This window comes from Xenopus laevis, chromosome 9_10S (genome assembly GCF_017654675.1).
Source record: "Xenopus laevis strain J_2021 chromosome 9_10S, Xenopus_laevis_v10.1, whole genome shotgun sequence".
Taxonomy (NCBI): Eukaryota; Metazoa; Chordata; class Amphibia; order Anura; family Pipidae; genus Xenopus; species Xenopus laevis.
This window is the reverse complement of record NC_054388.1, coordinates 4,766,507-4,790,961: the sequence shown is the minus strand read 5'-3', so window position 1 is coordinate 4,790,961 and position 24,455 is coordinate 4,766,507. Positions and strand designations below refer to the sequence as shown.

The following is a 24,455-nucleotide window of genomic DNA, read 5'->3' as shown; positions in this document are numbered from 1 at the left end:
TTACACTGCACAAGAGAGAGCAGGTTTCTCTGTACTTTAATTACCTTCCATGGCTTTGTGTTTTAGTTTAATATTTTAGAATATATAATATTTTTCTGGTTTTATTGCATTAATTTTATTTATTTTATACGTTTTTTTATTTTATTTATTTTATTGCTATTATTGTCATTACAGGTATTTACCATAGCTTTGCAGCTTGCTCGTTTGTTTGTTTTATAAACCAGTTTTTACCCATGTTTGTTTTACTTGTCCTTTAGCTTCTATTTTTTTTTTTTTGCTCTATTCTAACTTTATACTGACCACATCTAAAAAAACATGCTCTGTAAGGCTACAAATGCATTGCAAAGGCTGCGTTTCGATTACTCCTTTTCCTATTCAGGCATCTCCTATTGATTTCCCACCTTTTACAATGCATGGTTGCTAGGTGTATTTGTACCCTAGCAACCAGATGGTTGCAATAGCAAACTGGAGAGCTTCAGAATTAAAATCTACATAACCAAAAAAATAAATAAAAAACACGATTAAAAAATGTAAACAAATTGTCCCAGAACATAACACCCTACATTATACAGCTATAGGATCCCATATCCGGAAACCCGATATCCAGAAAGCAACTAATTACGGAATCGCTGTCTCCCATAGACTCCATTTTATCCAAATAATCCAATTTTTTCAGAATGATTTCCTTTTTCTGTGTAATAATAAAACAGTAGCTTGTACTTGATCCCAACTAAGATATAATTAATCCTTATTGGAAGCAAAACCAGCCTATTGGGTTTATTTAATGTTTAAATTAATTTCTAGGAGACATAAGGCACGAAGACCCAAATTACGGAAAGATCCGTTATCCGGAAAACCCCAGGTCCCGAGCATTCTGGATAACAGGTCCAATACCTGTACTAAAATTTAAATTAAAGGTGAACAATCCATTTAAGATATTGTAGTGTCCAGGCCCTGACTGGCAATCTGTGGGTTCTTGCAAATGCCAGAGTGGCTGCTGCAAGGTGCCATAGAAAGTCAGTATTTGGTGGCCTGGTGGGGGCTCTTTGTGCTTCTGTGTGGGCTGAATTGGTCTCTGCATACCGGAAATGCCGGTAGAATTTTTTTTATTTGATTTATTTTATTGCCATTATTGTCATTACAGGTATTTACCATAGCTTTGCAGCTTGCTCCTTTGTTTTATAAACCAGTTTTTTACCCATGTTTGATTTACTTGTCCTTTAGCTTCTATTTTTTTTTTGCTCTATTCTAACTTTATACTGACCACATCTAAAAAAAACATGCTCTGTAAGGCTACAAATGCATTGCAAAGGCTGCGTTTCGATTACTCCTTTTCCTATTCAGGCATTTTACAATGCATGGTTGCTAGGTGTATTTGTACCCTAGCAACCAGATGGTTGCAATAGCAAACTGGAGAGCTTCAGAATTAAAATCTACATAACCAAAATAGTTTTATAGTTTTTGGATTATTTGCTGCCTTCTTCGGACTCTTTCCAGCTTTCAAATGGGGGTCACTGACCCCATCTAAAAAAACAAATGCTCTGTAAGGCTACAAATGTATTGTTATTGCTACTTTTTATTGCTCCTCTTTCTATTCAGGCCTCTAATATTCATATTCCAGTCTCTTATTTAAATCAATGCATGGTTGCTAGGGGAATTTAGACCCTAACAAACTGGTAAGCTGCTGAATAAAAAGCTAAATAACTCAAAACCCACAAATAATAAAACATTAAAACCAATTGCAAATTGTCTCAGAATATCACTCTTTACATCATACTAAAAGTTAACACAAAGGTGAACAACCTTTAACAAAATTATATCGGGGGGTCTTTTTACAGTTTGGGGGTCTTACGGCACATAACACACAGTTGGGGCTCTCACTTGTATAGATTTTGGTCTATACAAGTAAGAAATCTCCGTAAAACTATATACATTTGGTATTGCCGTGTTCAGGAGACATAGACCTTTCCCAATTGGCTTGTAGATAAAATAAATGTTTCCGACATATGTGATTGTTCTTTGTAAACATGTTTTTTTTTTTTTCATTTTATTAGACACTTAGGGGCAAATGCACTAAGAATCGTAGTTGCGCCATGCGCAAATTCGCTGCACTTCGCCAGGCGTAGTTTCGCCAGCGCTCCGCAAATTCACTAAAATCCGAAGTTGCGCACATGGGTAGCGTAAGTTTGCGAAGTTGCGCTAGCGTTAATTCGGCAAGCGAAGTTTCGCTAGCGATGGTTAATTTGCATATGGCGCCAAATTCTAATTTCAATGGAGGAATACTGTACGTATCAGCACTACAAATGCCTAGAAAACCTTCAAAACTTCAAATAAAATGATTATTTTGCCCTACACATGTGCCCACTGTATAGTTAAGTTGCCATAAGTTAGGAAATGAAGGAGGGGAGCCCCAAAAATGTTTTCAATCTTTTTCTTTTTTTATCACCCATAATATAGAAAACACGCCAGCGTTTTTTCGGACTTAGAAAAAATGTTCACTTTTTTTGAAGCAATGCCTATCTACTCTTATTGCGCTTCGCCTGGTCTGAGGTGGCGAAGGAAGTCTACGTAAAAGAATAAATGCCTTTAGCTTTTAATTTTAGCCATTTTAAGAATTTTTAAGACGTAAGTTATGTGTTTCACATAAACTTAGCAGTGATGTTTTTTTATAACACTGAACATGCCCACTAATTTTTTTTACATATAGCTTCCCATCACCAAAGGCAGCACACTAGGAAAGAACAAACTCATAACCTCTACAGCTTATACCCCTTCCAATCCAATCGAGAAACAGACTTGCTTCACAGAGCAAGTTGATCAACGTAAACAGACTATATGAAAAAAAAAAAAAAAAAAACAAAGGGCACAGAAGTACGAGTACTAGCTAAAGCAAATGACCGTCTTTGCATAGTCCTGTCCTGATGGAAAACTATACATCCACTATGGGATACAGGGGTACATGTCCTGTTCGAAAAAAAACTATTGTGAAATCTTTGATATAAAATTTTAAATTGAACTTTTTTTTTATGGACAAAAACATGATGTGATTTGTATTCATATTTAACAGTTTTAACATTGCCTGTAGAAGCATTTTATCACCGAATTACCTGTACAAGTCATATTTTGTAACATGAGAATGGTATGGTTCAAAATTGCAAACATTTTTTTTCAATAAATGCATCAGAAAAGTGATGAATAGTTTAAAGTTGTCATTTGAGTTATTCTTTTTGGATAAGAGTTGTTGTGATTTTTCTTAAACTTTCAATTATAATATTCCGTATCCAAAATGTTTCATTAAAGGTCTTGTACAAACTTATTTTAAGCTTAGATTTAATAAAGTGATATTTAACATTTGCATTAACTTTTTGTATGATGTAGAGTGAAAGTTACTTGCTTTGCATTTGAATAATCAGGGCTGGCCTCAGGCCTATTGAACCAATATAGTCCTGCGCTCCTGGGTAGTCCAGGATCAGGGGACAGCACAGGTAAAAATTCACCCACCACATAAAGCTGCCCAGCCCACCTCTATCGCCATTGAAAAGTTGCTTATAATTAACCATATTATTTGCAAGTCATTCCTTAAAATATTTGGAATGTTAAATGTGTGAAGGAAAGAGAAAATGTTCAGTTAGCTTTGTGAAGTAAAAAGCAACATGGTCTGCTGTGCCTTTTTTTTCTCATGTCAGATGTAGTATAATAATCCTTTCTGTATGTGCCACTAATATAAATAGACATGCAGTTAGTTAATTTAACAAACTGATGTACTTTGTTTGTGGAAATATACAAATACAGAGTTTCAAGAACAAAAAAAGAAGTGTGCACACTGGTTAAAACAACCCAATCACTGTAAATGGGGATGAATGATTACCGGTCATGGTAGATAAGCCAGTGTACAGCTACATGTTGCATTGGTCAGTGGTCTGATGCAAGACGATATACATGCAATATCACTGGAATATACACCTGCATTTACAAAAGCTTTATACTGGTTTCAGTTCCCTATCATATACGATTAGATGATGATTAACTGGTCTAAAAAAAATTGCGGTGAGAGCACAATTTTAGTTAGCATGTTACTATATGTTTTAGTTACCACTACATGTATAGGATTACTGTCAAACATAGAACACATTCAAAAATAATGGATTTAGAGCATCTGACCGTTTAAATGTGGTAATACAACAATTAGCACTAATGTTGATTAATATTTTAAAAATGTTACTGAAATTTTACATTAAAAAAGCTGGTGCTTTGGGGGAGTCTTTTCATGCCTTGATATAGAGCATACCCTTCATAATGATGTCACTAACAAAATGACAGAAAGGAAACCAGTGTTAGGTACCAACTTTGAATAGATCCGTACTGTAGCTGATTTGCCTCAATTATCTTGAAAAGTGGTAGTACAATCCATAAAGACTGTTTGACAACAAAATTTCAGCACAGATAAGTACCCTTAAAATGTAGGTCTATATAAATTTATATTGCATAAAACAGTCCTCATCTAAAACAATTCTGCAGCCAGTGGATTGTAACATTTTTCTCAGCAATTATTTGTATGATCTCTAAGACTTTACAGGCTTGGTGTCAAGTATTTGTTGTGTATAGGTGTACTGTCAAATAAAGCCTCCTGTAGGCTGCAATTCCACATAGGAGCTCCTACATGGCCTAATAAAAGCACTTATTTAGCACGACCCAGGAACATTTTTGAGGCTAGAGTTGAAACGCAAAATCCTTTTATGCAAGAATATCAAAAGGAAATGAATGCATTTGTGTTAGCAACACTACTGATACAGTTGCTACAGCTTAATTGCAGCTGTACCTTTTGAAGACTAAGTAAAGAGAAAAATCCCCATTTTCTAATTTTCAACCTATAAATAAACCCAGTCTTCTAGACTTTTTTTTTTAAAATTAAGTTGTTTTACTTTTGGTTCTCCTTCCCTTACTTCCTCTGAATGCTGCAGAGTTTCTGTAGATGGCATCCAGCTGCTCTGCACAGAATGAAGTCATGCAGTATTTTGCAAGCCTGGGAAAGAGGGGTGGTTGTTTTTTCTGTGAAATATCAAACCCGAAATTATCATGAACAATCTTTTCCTGCCAATGTAACATCTGTTCTACAGAGAAGTGGTTTCTTTATAAGTAGTAAATTAGAATGAGGGATTGTATTTGCTGTTACATTCAATTTATAGTTTTTACTGCCAAGCACAACTTGCTGACAGGCTGGTGGTCTATATGGCAAGAACGTACTATTAATGTTCTCACTCAGATGAGTGTTTCTCTCTTCATTGGTGGCTTCAGCCGCCGAGGAAACAGCAGTGACTGCATCCTTGTCAACGAGTCTGGTGGCTGTCATGTATGTCCTGCAACTTAATATTTGCAGGCCTAATCTCAAACAGCAGCTTTGCACTCATGGACATCCATGACCCTGTTGCCGATGCAATTGTAACTCCTGCTCCAGGAATGGTCTAAGTTGACTTTATTTTAAATATTTCTTTTTTTTCATTATGTACATTTAAACACATACTTATACACACTGTAAACCAACTCTTACAAGTATACAAAAAATGTTTTACTAAAATAGTTTGCAGTACTTTTTTTGGGCTTTTACCACACGTGGATCAGGTGTTGTCTTTATGGAGCAGGGTAGATGTGACCCATTAAATTAGTATGCACAAGGTACATTTTGGGGCATCTACATATCACATACTAGTATCTCAGTGCATATTGCTTCCATCACTGCATACTCAATTAGAATAATGTATTTATCCTTATACAGAAATTCATACTATTGTGTTAAACAAATTTTCATTAATTTAATGCATGGAGATCTATTTTAAGACAATGTTAGAGGTGCACAGCTTTCTCTTGTCTGCCCTAGTGTCAGTCCAGATGTTAGGTGTTTGTTTTTCATTCACCTCTGTAGGAAGGACAGACAATTGAGTTTTGATACCTCACACTGTAAATATAGTTAGTCTGCAACGCCTCATAAGTGCTTTGTCTTGTTTTAGAGGCAAAGGACAGTAATTTTTTCTTTTCATAATTTCCTTTAACAAGGACTTGTTCAGTGTCACACAGTGCTGACCTTTTTAAAACAAGTGTCTGCTGGCACAAAAAGGACTTCAGACAGGGGACAAGCAGAAGTTTACTTCATAACAGAGTCAGGATCATGAAGGGATTGAGACCTTCCCTGGGTACTAGGGACATGCCGAACTGTCTTAATAGCACCTATCCCATAATGGAGTACTTAGAGAGTGTGGGATTGAGTGAAGGGCACGCAGAGCTGTGCTACTAGAACTGTATCCATAAGAGCGAGTGGAATAAGACACCCTGGACGGTCATGGACAGAAAGAGCTGTCCACTAGGAAAATATTTGTAATATAAAACATAGGTGGTACTGACACCAGATGCATTAAAGAATGCACAGGAAGCGGTAAATAAGTAAAGAAAGCTCGTAGTCTAGAGACACGTGGTGTGAAAATGCCAAAACTACACAATCGTGTTGCTGGGCAAACATTGCTGGGCAACATGTCAAACCCTGGAGGAGACAGACTCACAAAAAGACAGCATGGAGTTAGTACAGTCAGCTAAAAAGCAAGAGAAACATAATAAGCTAACTACATGTAGGGTGTGCAGACATTCCCCCAAAAAATCAAAACATAATTATTGCCCTCATTGCAACATACTCCAAAGGAAGCAACCATACCAGAGCCTCCTGTACTTTCACCACATACTACTCAGACACAGCCTTGACAGGAGTTGGCCTCATCACAAAACGCCCCCCAGAGGCCTATAGATGAGAGCCCTATAACAATAGCCTGGTAGACTGATCCGATTTTCCAAACATCAGACAAGGTAAATTTCTCCAATGGGTTATGAAAAGGAGGGCCCAAAGCAGAGTGCGATAATGTGAAACACAGGGCTACAACCACACTCACTCTTTCCTCAGAATCTGAAAAGGGACTGGCTTCTACAGCAGGGGCAGATACAGATCAGGATACAGATAGTTCAGAACAACAGTACTTCCAAACAGACTCAGACAGACAGGAAGAGGAGGGAGGGGTACTGCAGTGGCAACCCCTGAGGTGTCTAAAAGGCTACTAAAGGGAGATGATGCAGACGCTAGAGATGAAGGACGAGACAGCTGCACTGTCAAGGGCAGCCAGACTTCTAGGAGTTCAGAAAAAAAACAAGCCTTTCAAATTTTGAACTCCATCACTCATGCGATTGACAGAGTGGTCACAACCAGAACACAGGATCGCTTTGACAAAGAAATTCTTTTGAAACGTATCTGGAACCCGAGGAACAACAAAAGAAGTGGGATTGGCTTAACCCGCAGAAGCAGATATTGGGTGCAAGAGTTAGCCCAATGTCCACCGACACAGCAACTACAAAACGAGGTAGCAAAGCTATCTGCTGTCTTAACATTTCTAGCAGAGGCCGCAATGGAGGTCACCAAACTGCTAGCCTAAACCAAAGCAAATGTGGGTGGCATCAGGAGCCCTGTGTCTAAGACACTGGGCAGGAGAAACCGCATCCAAACTAAAGCTGGCCACAGACGCAAAGATCCGATCTTATGAATCAATGTACAATTGGACTTTCCCATCTCCCGACCTGCCACTAACCATTCAGATCAAAGTCTTACCATTCCGACCAAAAAAACAGTAGTTTAGAACAGATCAGCCGATGTTCTGCCCCTGACAGCAATCGTACGATAGACAAGCTACTGAGTCTCCCACTGAAAATTGTATGATCGGCAATACATACGGAGATATTACCCCACAGCCGACAGAAATTTTCTAACCTGTCTGATCTCAGCCGGACGAAAAATGTCGGGACTCTCCACACACGTTAAGAAAAACGTACGAATCCTTGATTCGTACAATGAGATCTTTGCGTCTATGGCCAGCTTTAGACTTCTCTTAATTTCACAGGAGAGTCCCTATTTGGACCTGACTTGTGACAGTGGCACATAAACATAAATCCAACCACAAATTAAAATTAACTACCGAAGACAGCATTTTGGATCGCCATTAACATCTGTATTGACAGTAGGGTCGACTATATAAAACGGAATTTTGTTCTCACCAGAAAAAAACGTTTTTAGTAGGCACAAACTTTGAGTGCAGTAAGTCCCACCCAGGCTGATTTTTAGTCTGGCCACAGGACATCTTTCTATCTTGAGCTTGACAACGGAAAGGATATGAGGAGGTAGAGACTTAACTATATATACACAGTGTGAGGGACCAGGAGGTACAAGAAAAAAATTAATTCTCTGTAGTGCCTCCAGAGGTAAATGAAGACAAGACCACTAATGTCTGCACTTACAGTTTGGGACTACTAGAAAGGGGAATTTGCGGTGAATACAAAATCCCTCTACATTAAAGAGAGCAATAATTGTAAGATAAATATTTGACAGGATTCAACACTATTGATTATATAGTAGGAATAGTTGAATAGCAGCCTTTAGATGTCAGAGACCAATCATATCAATAAAATGAATGAAAGATAGTATGATAGACATCAATAGCTTGCACAAAAGTTTGGGGTGGACACAGTTTGCAATCTATTTATAATGAAGTCAAAAGATGCAGAAAGTATTTGATAACAGTCAAAGCTTGACTACGTGTCTTTGGCATAGTATATCCACGCTGGAGCAAAAATTGGCAAGATAAATTTCTAAACTCTTCACTGGCTACAAGAAGATGTTGTCCGCTACTGCTGCAAAGTTTTCAGCATAATTTCTCAGTTCTGGATCTAACAAACAAATATTGTTTTCTTCCCTAAATAAAAAAAGAGAAAACAAATGTTATTGAACTAATTGCATTATAAACATTTAAATTATGTTATTGACAATAACCACATGGTGAACATAAACAAATTACACTAGAGAATGGAGATCTGAGGCTCCCTTACCTAAAACAATAGGACAAGTTGTGTAGGTCTGTATTGTTAAAGGGAAGGAAACCTAGTTGTCGCAAAAACCCTCCCCCCCCCCGGCCTACCCGTCCCGCTGGGCAATGCCCCTAACTTGTTACTTACCCTTCTGCGCAGGTCCAGTCCAGGGAGTTCACAGACGCCATCTTCTTCCACGCGATCTTCTTCCTGTTTTGGCGCATGCGCAGTAGGAGCCTTTCGCCGGTACTGATCTACTGCACATGCGCCAGAAGTCACAATGTACTTTTGGCACATGCGGCAGTAGATCGTGCCGGCGAAATGCTCCTACTGCGCATGCGCCGGTCAAAGCAGTAAGAAGATCGCGTGGAAGAAGATGTCGCCTGTGAACTCCCTGGACTTGACCTGTGCAGAAGGGTAAGTAACAAGTTAGGGGCATTTGCCCAGCGGGACGGGTAGGCCGGGGGGGGGGGGAGGGTTTTTGCGACAACTAGGTTTCCTTCCCCTTTAAGGGGTAAATGCGTGAGGCACATAGGGGTCACCCCTACCAACCCTCACAGATAAGATGTCTCTGCTGCCACTTCATAAGTATTTTCTTTAATGTGGATGTGCATTACAAGATCGTGTTAAGTTTAATGTAATCTGCATGTGTGAAATCTAGTTCACATTAAATTAAACTTTAAAATGTAAACATCTCAAATATTAGTAATATTTATATGTTTTGCAAAGGGCTTTTAATAGAATACTAAACCTGACAGTTGAAAAATAATAGGAGTGCCATTTTTTTAATTAAAGGAGAAGGAAAGGTAAAATACAAATACAGTTATATATATTGCGCCTTGAGTGAAGAGCTACTTACGGAAATGCTGCTGCTATATGATTTCCCCTTTAGCTGTATTCCAAGAGATATGTCAAAAATATTGTAAAGTGCTAATAAAATAGAAGACATCCCTCTGCCAATCCAAATATTCTAAGGGCTTGCACATGCACAGAATCAATCATCCAAGCCCTGCGCATGTACAAACAGTTTCTGTATATCCCCCAGGCAAGCGTACAGGAGCTTTGAAAGCATGACGCGAGTTGACGCGGGGGAGGAATAAATTTTGCGCATGCATACTTTCGGAACATAGGCACAGGATGTGACGCATACATCAAAATGACGGCTATAAACTCAGCATCTGGGATTTACTTCTGTAAGTACAAGAAATCCACCTCGAATTGGGAAATTCAAGTATGGCGTTTCAGGAGGGGGGCATGCAACCAACAGTTTAGAATAGCTATTAAAAATTACCTTTCCTTCTCCTTTAAAAATAATTGTTGGATTTATAGTAGAGTAAACTGATACGTTTCTTCTATTGAAAATATAAGGGCAGCTTTATTAAATTGTGAGATTATAACTCATCAAAATCAAACTCACTTACTTTGTATTCATTCCTAGGGGATTTTTTTTATCATATACGAATGAATAGAAAGTTTTTCTCTCTAATTTTAATCTCACACTTGATAAATCAACTCCATAGTGTCAGTGCTCTCAACTCCATAGTGTCAGTGCTCTGAACTAGTTCACTAAAATTCAACATGATTTTTAATACATGGGTGGTTAATTTTTAACACGAGAAGTTCAATGAGAGCCCCTATGAAAAGAATTTAATATTTCTTTCACTGGAGGTGCCTAACATTTGCATCCTATGCTAAAACAAAACTTTATCCATGTTCTTTTGTGACATGTACTAAACTGTGAGCAACATGACAAACTTATATGAAACACGCCACTGTTTTATTATAGTTTTTCATGAGTGAACTGTAGCCAAAAAAATTAATATAGAGTTCATAATATAGTATACAAATGAAGAAATAATGCATGCGATAGGACTATTTTAAAAAATTCTATATTACTATAACAGTTGTAAAAATATACATTTATTTTTTTTATAAGTAAGTCACTAACCGTTGGGTGGAGCAAAGTAAAGCACATCTGGTTTTGCACAAAAATTGTGAAATCCTCTCTGCTTTCTAATTAGGTGTCCATTCCATTCACACTGTTCAAATTTCAATTCTTGATCAATTAGAGGAAGAAAACAGAACTGGAGACAATGTCTGTATCAATAAAAAAAACAACAATATTTTGTAAGTCAAGGAAGTACAGTGTAGTTTCTCACATACAGTTCTTTTTTTATACTTGAAACTATGCTTGACATTTACAATGTACATTGTGCATCTTTTACAGGGGACACACATGCAAGAGCAATTTGGTATAATTGGTACATACAGTACAAGAGTACTGCTTTTCTTTCCCAAAACTACAACACTGTGCTCTGCTCTGAGCACACAATTAAAAATTATGCACACCATCCAACAATTAGGAAAATGAATTGCAATGGAGGGATGTGGAGGGGAGAAAGTGAAGACACCTGTGTGCCTACGCAAACCCCTTTAACCTTGCCAGGCCAACAGTCCATTATGTAATATAAGAACAGTTAATAGGTATGAAATCTAATGACTTTAATGGGTTTGTTTTATAAAATAAAAATTAAGAACATTTAAAATAATGAAGATGGGTTTTTCTCATAGGGTCTATTGAAATGTAGAATATAGTCTTCGAAAGTTGGACCCAGGCACCGAAGGGTTAACAAAAACTTCTGGGAGTAAAGGACACGAATAGTAGAAAAAAAAAATGGTCAGCCCTGCCAGGGGACCAGGCTACACCACCTTGGGGGCCTGGAACTACCAAGAATGTACAAAAGCACCTTTGTATAACAGGAACTATAAACAGGGTAACACTGAAAAAACTGTGGTCTGTATACCTTTGTTGCATTCCCCAAGCTCAGGGGATTGGTTCCCCCACCTGCAAAAGCTGCATGTGCTCTTCTGCATACACAAACAGCTTCTGGCTGTCCGCTTGGACACAAATACGCATGTGCGTTTCTGCGTCTGCACGCATTAGAAGGGGGGTGACAGAAGCCTGGCTGACTTGGCACAGCACTGGTTAACTAGAAATAAAAAAATACTTGCATATTAACTGGATTGGACAAATCGAGTATCTCTGCTGCCACCATTGTCTACAGGAAAAAAAATAAAAATTAGACATAAAATTAAAAAAATATGGAATAAAAAAAGTATAAATGTACAGGAAAGAAATGATTGTAAGGTACACTACAATACATGAAATAATCCTGTTAATCTTAAGAACCCCCCTAACAATCTGAAGGAAGATACCAATCATTTTAGATTCTAAATGATTTTTAATGAAAAAATGTGGAATACAAATTGGCTTAAAATTATTAATACAACAGTAACAAAAAATATTAATTCTGTGAATACATCATATAGAACACAAATGCAAACAGTATACATATATTGCTGTGTATTGAATAATATATATATTATAAAATATATGGACTTTAATAATTCACAATTTTTTTTTTGTGTAGAGACATCTCTCTCTCTCTCTCTCTCTCTCTCTCTCTCTCATGTCGCTTGAAAACAACGGACCGCTCAAAGTTCACCCCCCCATTGCTGTTCCTGTTGGGTGCTCTGTCTGCAGCGTCCCCACTGCCCGAAATCCGTGTAGCACTAAAAAGATGGACAGCATTCCGAACAAAAGAATACAGATTTATTACGTACTCCTGCAAGGATCCAACGCCCTACGCGTTTCTGGAATCACTCCCTTAATCATAGGCATCTTATAGTAATGCTAAGCATAAAAATGATGATTTTAGGAAATCCACAGGGAAAAAATGTAAGCTCTACATGCTCCACAAGGACCAGGGCACACAGACTGTTGGCTTAAATGCTATTTTTAATGCAGCCAAAAGAAGAGGATCCACTCCGTGCTCCAAATCTGTTGATTTATTAAAAGTCAAAAATATACTTGTATGCAGGAACGTGTCGCAGAATGGAGGTCAGCACAGAAAATGCTATCGTGTTTAAGGCCAGCACCTGCTCCAGTGCACTGTGTTTGCTTGTATGCAATCAGAAGCCATACTTTTTGGCGAGGGGAGCCAATGTTCCATCTTCCCTCAGCTTAAGTCATATATACACATACTATTTATAACTTTATTCTCTGCATGCACCCTAACTGTAAATAGTACTGCCTCATTAGGAATATAAAATCAGAAATATGTAAAAAATATGTTAGAATTAAATGACATTTTTCTACAATTTTCTTACGTGCCATTCATTATTTAAAATCTCCACCATGGACTGAAAAATATGTCAGTGCAGCCTCAGGTCAGGTCAGACCTGTATTATCTAGTTGAAATCCTAGTGCACCATCAGGGACACTGCTCCAATGAGGCAAGTTGAAAAACGCTACTCAGGCATCAGCGACAAAAAAGGTGCGAAAAAAAGTTTATCCTGGTAAATTCAGGAGCCGAATTCCATTTTAAAACTGAAAATTCAGCTTTACTAGTGTGAGAGCACAATCAAGCTCTCCGTACAAGTGCTGCAGCCTCCCCCCGGCCCCCACACAGGATAGTTAAGTGGGTGATGGGTGGCGGCACTACAGAAACGGCCCTGTGTACCCTATCTAGTTTACACTGTGAAATTTTGTTACAATTAAAGCAGTACCTCAAAATTTTGTTGCCACATAGATATCCACGACTTCTTAAGATGGCCAAAAAAACATTCTGCGCGCTACAAATAAATAAATATTTTATTGAAATTAATATATTGCCATTACATTGTTTAACAGTGCATTTTTAACACTGATGACATAAAGTGGTCATAAGACTTGTATTTGCAGATTACATACGTACAGCGTTAATGTCAACATTGATTGCTTACCTGATTGTGAACAGATTTTCCAAAGCGAAAACTCTTGGAACCAGAACATGAGTCATTATGATAGTACCGAAAAGATGTCTGAAATATAGCAACCAGGACATTCTCAATCCCACGATCCGATCTTACTAGTCTTGGACAACCTAAAAAAATATATGTAATTTTGTTTCAGTTCTTGGATGCAATTTTAATATCTGAACATTAACAATTAATAGTATTATTAATCACTATAAAGCAAATATGAAAGTAAACCGGTTTGTACCATTTGCACTATCAACGGCATTGAGAAAATATCGTCCAATTATGTCCGGTTTTCTATTAGTAGTACCCGCATTAAGCCATATAACACGTCTGGAAAAACTATCAAAATAAACATAATTAAGATGAAGCAGTACATAGCTGTTTACATGTTTATTTTCCTTACATGACTATAATTAAAAATAATACCAGTATATTTTGATTTTAACTTTACATTTTTAAATCTGTATGTTATAAATAATAGGGCCATCCTTTTTAATCTGGATCATCCATTAAATTGGCCATTAATACTTTTATTAAAACATTAGTTACACTACACATGTAAAAGTTATAATAAATTAGGGGTGGCTTAAAATATTTGTAATACATTATTTTGATTTTGAATATACTTTAGGACATCCAGAATGAAATAGAGAGATACATATGAGAATGAATTTCTTTACAAATTTGGTTAATAACATGCTTACCCATCAATACATAAGTGAATCCAAATTCCATAGAACTTTAATTTATCATTTCCTAAAATAAAAATATTTAATTATTCTTCTTTTTCTGTACAATAAACTAAAGATCTATAAATATTTTACAAATCTTTGTAAAAAAATTATATTGAAATAAAGGTTTGTTAAGTAGTGTTATTTTGTTTTTTTTAATAAAAATACATTATGGGGGTTATTTATTAAAAACAGAAAATGTCTCACTAGTTTCTTAAAACCACTTTGTGCAAATTCGTATGCACAAACTCGTATGCACAATATTTATCAATAAATATAATCAATAAGTTAATCACTAAGGTTAAGAGTAAAAAAATCTGAATTGTGTGATTTTTCTGTAATATTGACTGAAAAAGATATCTTCAAATTTTACAAAACCCAGTGCGATCAGATCTTGCAAGTGTAAAGGGGAAATCTGCCATTGACTTCTGCATTTTTGAGATGGAGTACTTTTTTTATACAGGCTATGACAGTAAAAAAAAATTTCAAGATTATTAAGAAAAAATGATTACAATTTACAAATCCGACCCAAAATTGAACTTTTGTAGAGAACCAACTAAAAATTCGACTTCAATACTTCGCCAAATTAAACCTGCCGACGTGCTAGGTTAGCCTATAGGGACCTTATAGAGCACTTTACTAAGCTTTTGGAAATCAAGAAAAACCGTTCGAACGATGGATGAAATTGTTTGAACGATTTTAAGTCGACCGCAAATTGCCAAATTTGATGTAAAAAAACTTCGACTTTGATATTCAAAGTCAAAGTATTCAAATTCGATGGTAGAATTTCGGAGCTTTTTCTACTTTGAAATTCAACCCTTATAAATCTGCCCCTTAATGTACACAGTGAAACGTGAAAAATGTCTTACACTTTACCATCAATATGCCAGACATCGTTTGGGCCTCTGCAGCTATAAACAATTCGAGGGATACGACACTGTCCTGGACGCCGAAATTGTAGTCCATATGGGTCGAGCACTCTCATTACCTGATATACATCATTCCTATTGGTTTAATTAAAACTGTAAATTAATGACACTTCAATAAAAAAAATTCTCTTGCTTGCTCTGATTTTCTATCACAGCTAACTTTAATATTTACTAGTCTTCCCCAACAGTCTTCAACAGTAACATTTACTGTTAAATATATCCAAGAAAGAAACTAATTTGTTATAAATATGATTTTCGATCTCACAAACATGGATGTGCAAAGAAATTTATATCTATTTTTCCCCAAACATGAATAAAAAAATTAAAACATTTTATAGTACAGGTATAGGATCCCTTATCCGGAAACCCGATATCCACAAAGCTCGGATTTACGGAAAGTCTTCCATAGACTCCATTTTATCCAAATAATCCAAATTTTTAAAAATGATTTCGTTTTTCTATGTAATAATAAAACCGTAGCTTGTACTTGATCCCAACTAAGATATAATTAATCCTTATTGGAAGCACAACCAGCCTATTGGGTTTATTTAATGTTTAAATTAATTTCTAGTAGCCATAAGGCACGCAGACCCAAATTATGGAAAGATCAGTTATCCAAAATCCCAGGTCCCAAGCATTCTAGATAACAGGTCCCATACCTGTATATAAAAAAATCAGAAACTCAATCATATTTGAAGGACTTTTCATTAAAACAAAAGGAATTGATCAAGACAATATCTTAGCAGAACATGATTACAAATGTGAAAGATAGAAGTAACTATAATTTCAGAAAAACCAACCTGTAGCATGGTCGAATGCCTTTGAGATCTCTGATTTTCCTATGCATTGCTTTTACACCAATCATGGGGGAGCAAATTTGAATTTCATTCTAAGAAGACAATAAGATGTATTGTTATGTGGGAAACACAATAGAAATGTTTGGTCAAAAATATAGATTTTCTCTCGTCGACAGGGGGACACAGGAGAAAGATGAGGTAATCAAAAGTAGGTTTGACTAGAACTGCCTTCTCCGCTGTGTCAGTCATGGCCAATCTCCCTTAGAGAGATCTGCGTGATGGATAGGCAGGGGGTAGATGTGGGTCCCCGCTGTATCAGTGCTGATGACGTGTGGTGCCTCAGGCATGTCTGTAGAGATAGAGATATATAGATATATGTGTGTATATCTCTAGACTAGGGGTGTATTATGATATAAGCAGAGATCCCGTTAGGAAAATAGGACTTCCCTGATTAAGTCCTAATCATCTGCTCTGATTCCCACGTTGTGGAGCCTGGAAGATACGCAAGATGGCAATGGGAGGCATGGCCACCAGCGTGGGCGAAGGGTGCATAGAGACGCAACCAGCTAGTTATGTCTGAGTGCTGTGGGGTAAGGTCGCTGCACTCTCAAAGGGTGCCAATGTTCAAAATGGCAGTGGAGAATTGAAGAGGGGCGAAGAGTGCAGCTGGGAAGAGACTGTGTAAGGTCGTGGTGCGCCTAAGAAGGCTCCAGCTGCACCAGATTAGAGTACTGGGGGAGGGAGAGAGCCTAAGACGGGGCACTTGCTCCAAGGGTTGCTATGCTGCTATATGGGGTGGGAGGTAGGAAAAAAGGTGTCCTACCTATTCAGCCAATGTTTTAGTGCCTTAGAGGAAACTTCCCTGTAAAATCAGGCTGGTTCAGTCTTCCGTAGAGCGCGAACAACAGCCTCAGGGATATGGGAGCTCTTGCTTGCAGCCTCAGTGGAGCGGGAAGGCAGCTGAAAACATCTGGCTGAAGAGGCGCTGGAGTAGCTAATCTCTGGCCAAAGTGTGGCATGACCTGCGCTGTAGTTAAGGTCATTTGCTCCTGCCACGGAGTGTCCATGTTCTTCTCCTCTGAGGATACTAAAAGAAACTGGAGAGGGTAGGAGGAGGCAGGGGATGAAGACCAGAGCAGGAGTCAACTTTATCTATTAGTGTCCACTCTCCAATTTGTAGTATCTCCATACCCATGGTGCCTGTGTCCCCCCCCCAAACTAGGTGAGAGAAATGTATCCATTGTACTATTGTTTGCAGGGCCAAGCAGGCAGCTACCCACAGTTTCCCCTAGATTGAAATATACAATATCGCTTGAAATCGTTGTTTTTGTTGATGAACAAATCATACATTTCAAAGATAATTTCAAGATAAGCTTTGTCTTCGGATAACAAAGAACTTTTAAAAATCTTAACATATATGGCCACCTTAACATGAACAGTACATCGTATACTATGGACAGTGACACTATGCCAGTGCTGTAGAAAGAAAGAAAGAACTTACACTCGCACACCCTGGCCATCCAGACAAACACGAATCCCAGGTGCTCGGCGATAGAGGAACTTGGCAACCTCAGAAGCAACGTAGAAACAGAACACACCGGCACAACATGGGTACTGCTAGCAGGTATAACCTTGCTCGTTTATTGCGGATGCAACGTTTCAAGGCGTAACCCCTTTCTCAAGCATGTTTGAGAAAGGGGTTACGCCCCAAAACGTTGCATCCGCAATAAACGAGCAAGGTTATACCTGCTAGCAGTACCCATGTTGTGCCGGTGTGTTCTGTTTCTACGTTGCCAGTGCTGCTCATAAAGTCTGCCTGACATGTAAACATGTGAGCATGTGTAAAAGAGAGCAGTACAGGTGTGAAAAATTACAGCATGAATCTGAGGTGTAAACAATGCAAGGTCCAGTTCATCTCAGTTGTGATACTATTTTAAGCTTAGGGGACCTGTCACTAAGAAATTACTTCAAATTTTAATTGAGCAAAATAAACTTTACTTACGCTATATTTATTATTTAAATTTTGTTTCCTTCAGTCTTGGAATTATGAATCATAGTAAGCAGGCAAGTGTCATTTTGTGGACAATGCAAGTTGTATAGCAACCCAAAATCTGCACCAGAATGGATGACCTAATGCCCATGCATGGTACCCTGCCTATACAATTATAAAAAGTGTATGGCGGGATGGGGAATCTAAGGAGTGCAGTGACATATCGGATGTATTCATATATGAGCGCATGTCTTTGGTTGCCAGGACAACTTACTCTACAAACTGCAGCACAGTTCTAGTTAGATATTTGCAATATATTGATTGATAAACGAAGCACAGCTATACAGAAGCACTCTTGAACACCTGAAGCAATTGAAGACATGAATCACTTCTCCTATTAACTATAAAATAGCAAAATAGGGCTGACAGAAAGAAAATGTGAAAATTAATTGTAAAAATTAATAGGAGGTGGGGGAAAAGTTTAACTTTACTAATCTAAAATATAGTATTTATAGTCATCGGTAGCGGATTTATAAAGTGATTATAAATGATTTGTGATAAAGATATAGTAAATGTGTGCAAAAATAAGTACTTACTTTAACAGCATTAAAAATAGATTGATGGTCTCTATTGAGTGCACGACGACACAAGGAATAAGATTTTAAAATTCGGCGTAAATGACGGTCACTTTAAACAGATGTAGAAAAATTTTAAATATATGAATATATGAATATCTAGATTTGACTAAAAACAACAAAATTGTGTGTGTGATTATATATATATATATATATATATATATATATATATATATATATATATATATATATATATATAAATACACACATATATATATATATATATATATACACATACATACACAGACACACAGTTATTACTAACGATATTCTGTAGCTGTAAACTTTGTCTAGTATCCAAATGATTTCTTTCTGTGTGTGTCCATTGCAAAATAGGCCTCTGATGATCTCTTCTCCTACAAATAAAAATAAGTGTTGATAAGTAAAAGGTACAGACAATTAAACAAATACAAACAAATATAAACACTTACTTTCCATGTCTGAAGTTTCATGTATAATCTGTAAATATATGTATAAAACATTAAAAAAAAATTATCGGAAAATGTTAATACAGAACAAAGATTGAACAATTTGTTCAATAAAAATATGTAAGATTGTTTAACATAAATAAACCTTTAAAGATTAATGTAAATTGACACTAACCAAGGACAAAATAAATGATAGATAACAAAATGCAATAAATGAACAAAGCTTTATATTTTACTAAAACAATTGTTCATGATACAGTTAATTACACTCTCAGTATCTTTATGAACACAGCATGCATAGCACTTAATTTATATATAGAAGTGAATATACTAAATGAAAAAATGTAAATTAGAACTGCACCTTATTAAACATATTAGAGAAAAAAGGAGACCTAATGCAGTCCTCTGCCAATGATCATATATATTGTTTAGACAATGTTACCTAACTTGCATAAGTTAACCTTTTCCCTGCCAGCCATTCTGTCCTAGCTGAAAACCTCTACTGGCAAGAAGTTTTTAGACATTTTGTACTCTTTCACTTTAAGGGCCTTTCCTGGTTTTAGTTTACCCAGGAAAATAATATAGTTTTTTTTTCCAAGACAACCTGAGCTTTGAAAATATGTAAGAATTTCGGCGTTATTCTACTTCTGTAAAAAAAAAAAATAAAAAAAAAAAAATAGGCTTCTAAGTGTCTAATAAAATGAAAAAAATGTCTCCTGAACGCAGCGATACCAAATGTATATAGTTTTATGGAGATTTCTCACTTGTACAGATCCCCAACTGTGTGTTATGTGCCGTAAGACCCCCAAACTGTAAAAAGACCCCCCGATATAATTTTGTTAAAGGTTGTTCACCTTTGTGTTAACTTTTAGTATGATGTAAAGAGTGATATTCTGAGACAATTTGCAATTGGTTTTAATGTTTTATTATTTGTGGGTTTTGAGTTATTTAGCTTTTTATTCAGCAGCTTACCAGTTTGTTAGGGTCTAAATTCCCCTAGCAACCATGCATTGATTTAAATAAGAGACTGGAATATGAATATTAGAGGCCTGAATAGAAAGAGGAGCAATAAAAAGTAGCAATAACAATACATTTGTAGCCTTACAGAGCATTTGTTTTTTTAGATGGGGTCAGTGACCCCCATTTGAAAGCTGGAAAGAGTCCGAAGAAGGCAGCAAATAATCCAAAAACTATAAAACTATTTTGGTTATGTAGATTTTAATTCTGAAGCTCTCCAGTTTGCTATTGCAACCATCTGGTTGCTAGGGTACAAATACACCTAGCAACCATGCATTGTAAAATGCCTGAATAGGAAAAGGAGTAATCGAAACGCAGCCTTTGCAATGCATTTGTAGCCTTACAGAGCATGTTTTTTTTAGATGTGGTCAGTATAAAGTTAGAATAGAGCAAAAAAAAAATAGAAGCTAAAGGACAAGTAAATCAAACATGGGTAAAAACTGGTTTATAAAACAAAGGAGCAAGCTGCAAAGCTATGGTAAATACCTGTAATGACAATAATGGCAATAAAATAAATCAAATAAAAAAAATTCTACCGGCATTTCCGGTATGCAGAGACCAATTCAGCCCACACAGAAGCACAAAGAGCCCCCACCAGGCCACCAAATACTGACTTTCTATGGCACCTTGCAGCAGCCACTCTGGCATTTGCAAGAACCCACAGATTGCCAGTCAGGGCCTGGACACTACAATATCTTAAATGGATTGTTCACCTTTAATTTAAATTTTAGTACAGGTATTGGACCTGTTATCCAGAATGCTCGGGACCTGGGGTTTTCCGGATAACGGATCTTTCCGTAATTTGGGTCTTCGTGCCTTATGTCTCCTAGAAATTAATTTAAACATTAAATAAACCCAATAGGCTGGTTTTGCTTCCAATAAGGATTAATTATATCTTAGTTGGGATCAAGTACAAGCTACTGTTTTATTATTACACAGAAAAAGGAAATCATTCTGAAAAAATTGGATTATTTGGATAAAATGGAGTCTATGGGAGACAGCGATTCCGTAATTAGTTGCTTTCTGGATATCGGGTTTCCGGATATGGGATCCTATAGCTGTATAATGTAGGGTGTTATGTTCTGGGACAATTTGTTTACATTTTTTAATCGTGTTTTTTATTTATTTTTTTGGTTATGTAGATTTTAATTCTGAAGCTCTCCAGTTTGCTATTGCAACCATCTGGTTGCTAGGGTACAAATACACCTAGCAACCATGCATTGTAAAAGGTGGGAAATCAATAGGAGATGCCTGAATAGGAAAAGGAGTAATCGAAACGCAGCCTTTGCAATGCATTTGTAGCCTTACAGAGCATGTTTTTTTTAGATGTGGTCAGTATAAAGTTAGAATAGAGCAAAAAAAAAAAATAGAAGCTAAAGGACAAGTAAAACAAACATGGGTAAAAACTGGTTTATAAAACAAACAAACGAGCAAGCTGCAAAGCTATGGTAAATACCTGTAATGACAATAATAGCAATAAAATAAATAAAATAAAAAAAACGTATAAAATAAATAAAATTAATGCAATAAAACCAGAAAAATATTATATATTCTAAAATATTAAACTAAAACACAAAGCCATGGAAGGTAATTAAAGTACAGAGAAACCTGCTCTCTCTTGTGCAGTGTAAATTATTTGTAAGCAGCAAGCTAAATGATTTAAAAAAAATAAATAAAAAAAACAACATAAACACGAACTAATTAAAGTATATGCCACATTTCAGTTAATTAATTATCTAATTACCAGCACAAATCATGCGGGGGTAGATGAACGGAGCCAGACAGCGTGCCTTGCCAAACAATGTCTGTGGGACGAAATGGCGACGCCTACAAGTGGCAGCTTTAATTTAATTGGTCGAAACCTAAGACTCCTATTGGCTGGGGAAAAAATGCGCCAAATGTAAAACCGGAAGTAAAAAAAAAAATGAATACAGCAGCCCAGGACAGAGAGTCGCCTGATGCCTGATCCTGACGCCTGATACCTGATCCTGACGCCTGATGCCTGATGCTGACGCCTGATGCCTGATCCTGACGCCTGATGGTGGATTCCTGACGCCTGATGCCTGATGGAGGATTCCTGATGGAGGACGCCTGATGAAGGATTCCTGATGGAGGACGCCTGATGGAGGATTCCTGATGCCAGATGGAGGATGCCTGATGGAGGACGACTGATTCCTGATGGACGACGTCTGACAGCTCAAGGAGGAAGTCTGAGGGCGGAGCGTTGATGAGCGACGTCTGAGGAGGGAGGCTACAGAGCGGAGGTGCGACTGCACATTTGGATGATCCGTGACTTCAAAGGCAAGCGATGCGCAACGGAGAAGGCATAGGACGACGCATGACGCAAACGTAAGTAGACGCATGATGTCCTAAAATGCGTTCCGTAGGAGTGAGGAGTCAGTCCTGATAAAACATGACTTGTGTGACAATTGTGTCACACACACACTCTCTCTCTCTCTCTCTCCCCCCCCCTCTGGTGAAACTCAAACTCCCAGAATCCTATGACAGCTGATATATCTGAGGGAGTTGCAATTTACAGATGTCGACAGCACCAGCCATAGATTATGATTATGCTGTTTAAAATGCCTTTATTGAGACATGGGTTTCTGGCCCCAACTTACACAATATCTGAGGGAGTTGTACCATGGCACAGGCTTTACAGCTACAAAGTTCACTTTCTTCCCTGACACCAGGCCGGACTGGCAAACTGTGGGTTCTGGCAAATGCCAGAGGGGCTGCTATAAGGTCCCATAGAAAGTCAGTATTTAGTCGGCTGGTGGGAGATGTTTGGGCCTCTATGTACCTGAAATGCCAGGGCCTATTTTAATTCTCAGTCCGGACCTGCCTCACACTGGGCCCAATCCTTCCTCCTAAACCTTCATTTGACTCAGAGTGAAAGGAAATTGACAAGAGGTGCTCAGGGGAGCGGTCCCCGGGGTGTGGCGGGTGTGCGGCCCATGAGCCTTTCACGTGAGATCCACCCGCTGCATTGCCTCTACTCGCCGCTGCCCAACCTCATATTTTACTTGTTTTGCCACAGGGATCATGAGTCACATGCAGCTTCCTACTGGGATGAACAGGAACAACCCTGGTTCATGGAAATATAAATAGAATTTCATTTACTTTCTGTTAGTAATAGCTCGCCTTACATTTCAGGTTCATGCTCTTCAAAGGAACTTCATTGACCCCTTATATATATATATATATATCCACTGAGTGTGTTTGTCCTGGAGCTGACACAATGGTTCCAGACGCAAAAGGAGAAGGAGGCTGCTGCCAGCGGTAAGGGTTTAAATCGGCCTGTGGATTTTAGCCTAAAACTGTGACCCTAGCCTACAACTGCTGCCCTAGGCACGTCTACTTGAGTGCCTGTATGGTAAACACCGCCCTGAGGATAAGGTGGTATCAAACACGTTTTACAACATTTTTGCAATGAATGTCTTGGCCTCTCCTTGTGGCCTCCTCTATGTTGGGGAGACCTCTTTACAGATCAAGACACACATCCTTCAAAATCTGTATAAAGTTCCCCGTTTCCAGATACTTTACACTGTATGAATCTAGTGAAAAATCAAAGTTTATGGTCTTAGAGATGTTTTTTTTTTTTTTTTTTTAAGAGGACAGGGGTGCTAGGAAATGTGAGGTGTGGTGGCAAGCCTTAAGATTATGGTTTGTATTTATAAATATATTTTTTTCTCTTGTAATTGTAGCTGTGAAGTTCCAGCCCTCAGAGTCCTGTGTAGCAGAGTTTTGACACCATAAATGTGCAGCGAAAAGGTAAGAACATTTGCTCTATCGCTCTTCCACAACCACAGCAACACATCAACTAGTCTTGCCACCTTTTGTGCAGCTGGTCAAGTAAATAACAGGTATGGGACCTGTTATCCAGAATGCTCAGGACCTGTTATCCAGAATGCTCGGGACCTGGGGTTTTCCGGGTTAAAGGATCTTTCCGTAATTTGGATCTTCATACTTTGTCTGCGAAAAAAAATTATATACATATTAAATAAACCCAATAGGCTGCTTTTGTTTCCAATAAGGATTAATTATATCTTAGTTGGGATCAAGTACAAGTTACTGTTTTATTATTACAGAGAGAAAGGGAATTCTTTTTAAAAATTTGGATTATTTGATTAAAATGGCATCCATGGGAGACAACTTTTCTGTAATTTTCTGTAGTTTTAAATCAGTTCATTTTTGGGGGGGGGGGGTGTAGATTTTATTTAAAATATCACAGTT

The 24,455-nt window shown here is 37.5% G+C and overlaps 1 protein-coding gene across 1 annotated transcript; it reads right to left on the bottom strand.

Moving 5' to 3' along the window:
* Positions 1–10,842: 10,842 nt before the first annotated feature.
* LOC108711600 lies at positions 10,843–22,582 on the bottom strand. Its single transcript, XM_041579074.1, has 12 exons — positions 22,202–22,582; positions 19,206–19,233; positions 19,040–19,130; positions 18,736–18,826; positions 16,153–16,241; positions 15,300–15,427; positions 14,397–14,448; positions 13,934–14,031; positions 13,675–13,814; positions 13,459–13,524; positions 11,694–11,879; positions 10,843–10,986 (listed from the first exon to the last, which is right to left on the bottom strand). Exons 1-12 carry the CDS (start codon positions 22,580–22,582, stop codon positions 10,951–10,953), a joined length of 1,386 nt encoding a protein of 461 aa, XP_041435008.1. The 3' UTR covers positions 10,843–10,950.
* Between the last annotated feature and the right edge of the window lie 1,873 nt (positions 22,583–24,455).

Excerpts from the sequence above, each read along its gene's own strand:
- LOC108711600 (XM_041579074.1), bottom strand. The coding sequence starts at position 22,582 with ATGCGTCTACTTACGTTTGCGTCATGCGTCGTCCTATGCCTTCTCCGT. Across the intron at positions 18,827-19,039 it reads GTTTACAGCTACAGAATATC|TGACCGTCATTTACGCCGAA; the intron begins GTTAGTAATAAC and ends ATCTGTTTAAAG. Across the intron at positions 13,525-13,674 it reads GAAAATCTGTTCACAATCAG|CGCGCAGAATGTTTTTTTGG; the intron begins GTAAGCAATCAA and ends ATTTATTTGTAG.